General features: G+C 39.4%; 1 protein-coding gene across 1 annotated transcript in view; it reads right to left on the bottom strand.

Moving 5' to 3' along the window:
• Positions 1-334: 334 nt before the first annotated feature.
• tmtc2a (transmembrane O-mannosyltransferase targeting cadherins 2a) overlaps positions 335-9,477 on the bottom strand; it is a 57,646-nt gene continuing 48,503 nt past the window's right edge. The window contains exons 10-12 of the mRNA XM_044186557.1: positions 8,042-8,156; positions 5,096-5,159; positions 335-2,298 (exon numbers count right to left, since the gene is read on the bottom strand). Coding sequence (XP_044042492.1) covers positions 2,095-2,298; positions 5,096-5,159; positions 8,042-8,156 — 383 coding nt within the window. The 3' untranslated portion in view covers positions 335-2,094. The remainder of the gene's footprint in view (positions 2,299-5,095; positions 5,160-8,041; positions 8,157-9,477) is intronic.

Here is a 9,477-nt window from a genome sequence, read left to right as displayed (position 1 = left end):
CTGGCTGCTTATTTCTAATCATATGCTACTACATATACCTAGGTGCATGCAGTATTAGCATTGGTATTGTAAGTTTTATAGAGGCTGAATGTGGATTGTGATGTTTTCATGCTTGATTTTTACAGTGATGAAATAAGGTGTCTCGTCACCTCTAATCCCTCCATAATCTCTGCTGTGAAAAGCAGGTGGAGGTGTATCCTTGCATGCGGTGACAGGATTGAAAGCCAAATATCAACTCAGCGCATACTCTGTATTAACATAAATATACATGTGGGGTGGCTGACTAAATTTAGATTGTTGAGAGGCACAGGCTTCCCAGAGGACATCACACTGCTGAGAGCAAAAGTCATTTTTTTATTATGGAAAAAGGTTCACTTTTCTTTACAAAACACAACACATTTTCAGCTACACATTTTCTATAACTTAACCAAACATCACAATCATCAAAAACATCTAACATCATTTTAAAAAGCTCTCTCTGTGTCAAACCCATTCTGCGACAGGAATCACAACCTGATGTCCCTGAGCAGAGAGAAAACAAATATAAAAAACATTTTAATGTAATTGTCATGTAGCCTACTGTAGCCTATCTATGTGGAGAAAACAGAGAGGGTGGGCTACTGTGACAGTGACGGCACAGTGTTGGCTTTTTCACATAAAATAACATGTATTAATAAATTAAATTTGATCTTTTGATCACATGGAGTGAAACATCTTCATTTGACACAAGGAACACAACACATAAGTGAGATCAGTTCTTGCTTGGCACGAGAGGCGTAAAGACCCAGTACAAGCTTTGGCACCGTTTTCTCATTATCTGTTAACATTTTTTTCAGTCACAGGCATTTAAAATGCACCAGGCGCAAACAATCTTCAGTGACTCGGACCCACAGAATGTGACTGGCTATGCATTATGAGTTAACCTGTTCTTTTAATTGGTTGGAGCAATTTACTATACAGTGCTGTATTAGAGGGTGGTACCTGAAGATGTCTTAGCACTGGAATGCTTTTTTATTGTGTTAAGAGTAGGAGTTGAAGGCGAGAGCACCCTGAGGGTAATTAGTCAGGTTTTCATTTAAAATTTTTACTCCACCAATTTAGCATTGAGCTCCTATAACATTGTCGGAACTCACGATGGACAGTTTAAAAGAAAAAAGATCAAAATCAATGCAGCAGAACTAGAGATATGTCTTTTTTTATTCCGTACATTCTTCTTCCTTGTCAAAACCTGGTGCCTACACTACCCACAATACAACTCGAATGCAGACAGTTCGGTCAGAGATGCAGGTGTGTTACACTAGTAGCAGTTAATGTAGCCTCAAGCCGCTAGTCTCGAGCAGAGATGAGGAGCGATCTACAGGAGGTCTGTTAGTCTCTCTTCTTTCTAACTCTAAAGTTTTCACACTCATCAGACGCTGACTCACGTGACATCACTAGATGCAATTTATCAGACTCCCTCTGGCTTTATACAACTTTTTTCACCTATGTAGTAGTACTCCCAAAGACCTGTAGACAGACTTTGATGTGTAAAATTGGTGGAGTTCCCCTTTAACACAAACCAGCTTGCATCATGAAAGGCAATATGATGTCATTCACCCATCAGCGCTGACAACCTCAAAACTCATTCTGCTAATTATTATTTAAATACTTTTGCTACATCCTCGTTCAAATTAAGTGCTTTAAAAAAAAACATACCCAAGTTTTTAATAATAATGAAATAATAATCAGCTGACCTTTGAGCAGACCTTTGTACTCAAGACTTTCTTTTGGATTTTCTAGTCTTTTGCCTTTGACTTTAGTGCATCATTTAACAACTGAGCATTACTTTAGAAAATTTAATAATGAAAGTTGACATTGGTCTTAGTCGTTTGAGCCACCATACATCACTGGTGGTGACGTATTATCGGGCAGAACCAAACATGCCAAGCCTCAAACTGTCTTCCACAAGCATCACAGGCTACAACTCTACAGAATTTGTCTTTCCTGTCTCGTAGAGGGAGCTTTTAGCCTCCAGCTCTTTCATATCCTGTCCTGCTTCATTCTCCAGAGGACACTAGGTCATCGTTAAGGGCAGAGTGTAGTAACTCTCTCAGTTCAAAGGTCGCTATTCTGCATCCCGAGCCCATGCCTAATCCTGAGTCCCTGCCTCTCCATGATGTTCCACAGCTTGCGCAGGTTGGACTGGGTAATGAGATCATCAGGTTTGAGCTGTAGTGCACGCAGGTAGTTGGCCTCTGCCTCGGGAAGTTTCCCATTCAGGTGGAGGATCGCCCCGAGGTTCATCAGAGCAGCTGGGTACTAGGGGCAAAGACACAGCGAGAAAAGGGTCAAAACAGTAAAAAGGAGGACGAGTGGTGCATAATGCCATAATTATAATGAGTTCTTAGGTCTTAGGGTGTCGACTTACAGGATTACTGTACTTGTGGAAACTATGTCGACCTTGAATTTATCTATCTGGACAAACTATTTTAATCTTGCCCTTCTCAGTTCTACATTTGACACAGACAGTTATGTGAGACATACACACATTTTAGGAAGCTTGCCAGACTTTTTGTGCACGGTGGATTAAGGCAGGGGCTCTGGTGAAATTTGCTTAAGGCTAAGAAAATCAAATATGCATTAAATTAGCCCTAATGCAATCTTACAGCACAGTAGCAGGCATGGCCACCATGGCACTCTCAAAGGAAACACTGTGCCACGGTGAGCAAATAGGTAGCTAGAGATTGTGTGTGAAGCAAATTTTAAGTATTTTTTTATGATGTGAATGAACAAACCCATTTAGTGTGTTTTAAGAGTCCTATACAATAAAATACCATCTTTGAAGTTGTAAAGTGAAAGCATCTGGCCCTGAATAGTATGTACCAGTTGTGGAAATCTACCAAATCCAGGTCATAGACATGACTCTCAGCAAGCCATAATTAACAAACACACCCAAATCTCATCCTAAAAGTCATCAGCACCTCATCCCCCAGACCTGGCCTTGTTCCCAGGCCCTCGTCCTCACTGCATGACATATGGTTAGCAACTTGGCAACTAGTTCACAGATTTTCTCTCCCCAAACACAACTGTTCGTCTCTTCTTAAAGCTGATATTTCACTTGTTTACATTCCACTTCTCAAGCAGTGTTAAAAGACTAGCATTGGGAGTGGGAGCTTGTTTTCCTCACCTAATGTATCAAATGAACCCTTACAGAGCTGGAATATTTTAAGTAGTGGCGTGGAAGACGCATGAAAATGAATTATTTAATGCAGTTTTACCAAGAGAGAAGTTTTTCTGACCTAGTGCAACAAATGAATGCATCAAGCAGTTACATTTCAAAGTGCTCCAAACCCTTGTTCTGCTTTTTGTACCATTGAGGAACTTTGTGAGCAGCCGAGACATGCTAAGCCAGATAAATGAGGGTCCTTTTGTCATTCTAAACAGCTGGATAATATGCAATACAAAGCCTGGGCTAAATCATTAGAAATGGAGACCTGTTTACACGTGTTTCTGTGCACAGGAAGGCAGCCAGAAAGTAAGTCAGCAATTCCTCTTTTCTTGTGCCTGTCTTTTGACTGAAACAATTATTTCTGTAGTTTGGTCGGTCTTGCTGTAGTTCACTCACAGCGATGATGAAATGGATGTAAGCTCTTGACCTTCAGCAAATGGATATACAGTATTTTTAAGATCTGCCTCTGATCTTCAGCTTTTAAGATGCACCCTGCCCGAAGCTTCCACAGTCAGTAAACATCGCCTATTCTGCTCAGAGTACAGTGTTACATTTGAGATGAACCTCTATCTGAGTGGTGTAAATAAAGCATTTCATTCTGTGTGTGCAAAATGAAAAACTCTACTTGCACCTGGAGGCACAATCATTGCCTTTCTTAGCACGAAGAGCCAGTGCTGAATCTTTCATGACCTGAAAGCTATTGGATTAAGTTGATATTTGAGAGACTCATTCCCTAAGCAGATGTGTGCAGGGAAAATGTCAAAGACAAGAGGCGCTTTACTCGTGACAAATGACAAGAGAAGCCCTCGGCGTGTCTGAATGTGCACATGAAGGCTTCCAGACTGTGAATTATTATGACTGTGACTTTGAGGTAGCTTTCCAAATTAAAATGGACAACCAGCATTCTTCTCTTCTAGGGTTTAACTCAGCTTTTAAGGCTTAAACAGGACATAAACAGACAGGTAGACCTTATCTAAAAAGGGGAAGATGCTATAAAGCAGTGATTCCGAACCAGTACTTGTTCCCCATGGGGTACTTCTGCAGTTGTAAGGGGGTACGTGGAAAAATTGTAGAGTAGCTCAGCTAATTTGACAAAAAAAAAATTTCAAAATCAATCCAGTTCAAAATCAATTCACATGAACACATTTGAACATGGCGAGTGGTGTCGATGAAGGGGTATTTGAGTTTATCTGACTTTCATCTGACACTAAAGGTTGGGAAACACTGCTCTAAAGGGTGTGGCAATATAACACTAGTTAATCCAGTGTAGGGCATGAAGATGAAAGTCTAACCCTCTCTCCTGACTGAACTGGCAACATAAGTCACAGAGCAGAGCTTCACTGAGGAGACTAACAGGACAAATGACTGCAGGAAGCTCCTTCTAGGTCTTGTCTAAAAAACACAGGCTATGACACTAAGTTCCCTCCCCCAGACCAGTCCACGCACCCTTTTCCTTTGAAGTGACTGATTCATACTAAGCAGAAACAGGATATAATAGCCCCCAACTTCCTCAACCGCATGTGCTGCCATCGAGAGACATGATATCCCACGAGGCTATGTCTGTCTAACTATACTGTGATGATCAAGAATTTACTCTGAAGCTGAATGTGTGAATTCAATATCAGGCGACAGTTACCACTGAACTCTTTTCTCTTTGGGATTTTTGTGTTTGCATAAGCACACTGAGGCACCAGTTCACAGCCATGAACAGAACACAGTTTCCATTTTATATTCAGCTGCATCGCTGTTTGCCAGGAACAACAGTACTATAACACACTGTCAGAATGATGGGTAATACATAGTATGTTGTAAATTGAATTAACGGTGCAGGCGTGTGTGTGCATTTCCATGATAAGTGCTAACAGGCCCACCAGTCCAGGTACTTACATCTGGTCTGAGGCTGGCTGCACGCTCATACTGCCTCTCTGCTGCTTCATTTAGACTGGCCTGCCTGAGGAGAAGATCAGAGAGAAAAGAAGAGTAAAAATGTGACATAACACAGTTTATATTAATAATACTGTACTAATACAAATGGCTGATAATTGAATTCATTCATAATTGTACAGCTAATCATATGAATTACTGTAATTAGAGCTATTCGTTAACTGTGTAAATTGCTATAAAATGCCTCAGTGGTGATTTTACTTATAATTTTCTTTGGGATAGTCTGATTCATTGCATTTTAAGATTATGTTAATCTTACTAAAACTATCAGGAATCAAGCACACAGTGCACTGTATTCATTTAAAGCCTCTTACCTCTGTGTATCACAGTGCACTGTGCTTTATCACAGGTCACCATTGTCTCGTATGAAAAGGTGGGATGGTTGCACTGTACATTATTTATCTATAAGGGTCTACTGGAAAAACTACCTAACTATACTTTGAAATTGAAATATCTCTCTTCTTTATGTAAATTGTGTGTAGTGAATTTCTGTGTGTTTGTCTATGCTTATACTGAATATGCTTTTTCCCCCCTTGTCTTGTGCACAGGTCTCTCTTGAAATAAAGATCTTATATTTAGAGAACAGCTGTTTCAATAAATGATTACATAAAATAAACATTTACCTTTTTTAGCAGATACACTACAGATTAATAAACATTATTCAAAATGTGCCAGAGTAAGCCTAAAAGGCATAACGATGCTTAAACCAAATACATATTGCACACCACGCTGCGTGGACATTCACAGATTAATTTTCTAAAAACAAGCGGTTGCCAACCTTTTTGGGTTTTAAGATTAAAAAGATTAGAGGATAGTCTGAAAAAATAAGTATAACTTTATGTAGCAGAATTTTATTTTTCTGCTTTTGGCTTCTGTTAATCATTTCCAGACCTCTTAAATTTATCCGGGGACCTCCTGAGAGAACCCCAGGTTGGGAAGGCTCTCAACTATATATTTTTATTGCATGCTTTTAAGTAAGTTCTCTTTGGCTAATGATCAAATTGTAAGGATTATTAGTACTTATTAACAATTGTTTCACATCTAACCTTTTTACTCTGCATTAAGATATCCTTTTGGGCAATTTAGAATTTATTTCTAATTAAATAACAATAATTCATGCCAAAATTATGTTACTCTTTATTCCAGCACACAAAGATGTTTCTCGCCAAGATTAAAACATGGACTTATTAGTATTCAGAGACTACTGACTGAATAAACAAATGAGTCCATACAGTAACATAATAGCCAACAGATGGTAAAGATCCTTCGGCTGCAGCAATGTTGAAATATTCTTTTATATAAGCTTGTAAAATACTTGAGTTTCTAATAAAATCATTAGGAAAAAATGTTCTGTGTCAAGTGATTAATTTATTATCTGTGTAAAAACTGTGATAATGCAGCAGATAATGACTTACTTTAAGATGATGACTAGCTCGCTGTCCATTATGCCTTACTATTATTATTATTTAGTATGATGAAGAGAGATGGATGTTTTTAAAATACCAGAAACACTTCACCAACCAGTCCTCCCTTACATGTTAAGCTGGGTTTATAAAATGGCAACAGCTGCTCCATACATACAATTTTATCCAAACAGTACATGGACCGGACTTTGTTGTGCCAAAGTTAATAAAGCCAAGGAAACCATTCTTTCCTGACATGGTAATTAAGACTGTGACTTGAGTAAAATATGCCTTGAGAATGCATGCAACACTTTATCAGGGTTCAGTGAAGTTCATGTGTGACTATCATAGTCATCATCTTATAGCGTGCTTCCTTGGTCTTTGTTTTGTTTGGTCAAGTGCTGGAGAGTAAAAAAAGAAGACGGATAAAGACACAGGAAGTCAGGCTTGTAGGAAAGTAACATTAGATAGAGGGAAAGGTAAGTCATTCATTCTCTTTCAAAATGAAACATCTATGTAAAAACTAACTGCCTTATTGGAGAAATCACATACCAGAATAACAACACAATATTTGAATCATATGAGTGGTTTGTTGCAATGAAATATAGGCCTGGCACATGCAAAGCATCAAACTGGATTATAAACCAGTTTATGGTTGTAGTTAAGGTTTGTAGATAAAAAAGCCAAGATTTGAAGCACAGCTTTATTATTAGTGGAGCATCTTAAGTTTTAAATCCAGCTAATGACAGTTGTGCGTCACCGTCATTGAAACCCTAATCAGTTTGGATTTATGTCAGTCAGTCTCAGCAGAAAACAACCAGTTAGACCAGAATACGGCAGAATGAGCTGTCACTTAGATTTACTCTTACGTTTCCAAAAGCAAACCTCAGCCAAACCCTGAGACTTTCAACTTTTTACAAATCCTCTGTGGTGTTGCATTTAGATGGATGCTAAAGAGCAGTGATGACTTTTCCAGATATGTAGAGCAAAAAGGAATGAAGGCACATTGCTCCAATATTTCCTCGAATTGCTGGGAGTATAGGACATTTGCAGTCCCTTTTGACACGTTTCAAGACCCATACGCTGTCTGTCTACATGCTTGCCAAACTTTGAGGGAAAATTCTCCAATGCCTTCTTTACAAGCCCTGGACTGAAACGTCGCTATGATGGACTGAAACTGTAATGCTGTTTATATGTGTTAGATATAATAGCTTTTATGGCAGCTTTTTCCATAGAGAGGACATTTACTATTCTATAACATTGGTATAATTTATATTTCAAAGATGGTTATTAAATAGCAGTACAGAAAGAAAAACAGAAATGGTGAGCAAATGGCACAGCAGCAAACTGTAAATACAGGATTTCAAAAACCTCAAAAAACATTTCTCAAAATATACGTAAATTAAATTTTCTGTACTGTGTGCTTTTTCAAGTAGGGAAACTCCACTTGTAAGTGGTGTTGTTGTGTGTCAGCAGTGTGGCCAACCTGAGCATGTGAGCAGCACTGAAGACCACATCAAACTCTGAGCTGTCCAGCTCTGCAGCTCTCTCCGCCATCTCTGCCGCCTCGCCAAGACGAGACTGCTCCAGCAGAAACTGACCTGGAGAGAGGGGAAGACACAGGAAGTGCGTTTATTTCTAGGGGGTAGCAGAAGTTCTGTTTAGTGCTTTTTTAGCCCTTGTAGTGGTATGGCTTTAGAGATGGCAATGTCAGTCTGTCGGTCAATTGGTTGGTTGGTCGTTCCACCGCTTTGGTCCAGGCTGAAATATTGGATTGATTAGGATTAAATTCTGTACAGATTTTGATGATCCCCAGAGGATGAATCCTAATGACTTTTGTGATCCCTGACTTTTTCCTCTAGGGCCAACAAGAGGTGGACATTTTTGGTAATAATGAATTGCTAATCAATTCATTAGACTTTTCCTGTAGCACCACCAGCAGGTCAGAGTTTTCATTTAACCAGTAAAATATCTTAACACGTACTGGATGGATTGCCACAAATGTTTATACAGATGTTCAAGGTTCCTAGATGATGAATCCTTAGGTGATCACCTGACTTTTCTTCTAGGGCCACCATGAGGCCGACACTTGGTTTTAATTGAAAAGTCGACAATTCTTGAAGTAATATTGGGAACCAGATTTCATGGCAAACCATTCCCCCTCAGGATGAACTTAATTTAGGATGAACAGAATGTAATCTTGGGGATCTTCAGGTCAACATTTTAATAATCAGCAAATGTTAGCATGCTAACACGCTAAACTAAGATATTAAACAATATATAAGCTAAAAATCAGCATGTTGGCAGAGTCATTGTGAACATGTTAGCATGATGACATTAGATTTTGATCAAAGCACCACTAAGTCTAACTACAGATGTACAGAACCACTAGCATGGCTGTAGACTCTTTGTCTTGTTTACTTGAAATAGATGGTTTGGGTTTTGTTTGTTTTTTGCTATTATTCACAAGTTTATGCTTTAGTATCTTATTGTGGCAAACTGATAGAAGTGGTATTGAGGGGACAGGGAAAGCTTGTACAGAAGCTCTGACAGACAGAGATGGAGATTGGTGGAGAAACAAAGGAAGATGAATGCAGGCAGTGAAAGACAAGAGTGCCACAGGAAATGCAACAAGGAGGCAGAGGAGAAGGCGAGAGAAAAGTGAGACCATGAAAGAGTTGTTGTTTTGCTCGGTGACGTTAGAGCACACAGATGAGACGGAGGTATTTCATGCGTTTTCCTGTGGGAGTCTGGCCACCTGGTCTGGCAAGTGCCTGCCTCAGTGGCTATAAATTAACAGCTGGGCCCGGCCACAGATATTACTGAGTGTAGGAAGAGGGGGAGGCAGCACTAAGGTGCAGCTTCCAAAAACAAGCTATTTAATACTATTTAGAACCGGGTCGTATGAGGGACAGTTTGCAT

This window comes from Siniperca chuatsi, linkage group LG23 (genome assembly GCF_020085105.1).
Source record: "Siniperca chuatsi isolate FFG_IHB_CAS linkage group LG23, ASM2008510v1, whole genome shotgun sequence".
NCBI classification, from domain to species: domain Eukaryota; kingdom Metazoa; phylum Chordata; class Actinopteri; order Centrarchiformes; family Sinipercidae; genus Siniperca; species Siniperca chuatsi.
The sequence above is the reverse complement of the archived record's forward strand: the minus strand, read 5'-3'. Positions and strand labels throughout refer to the sequence as shown.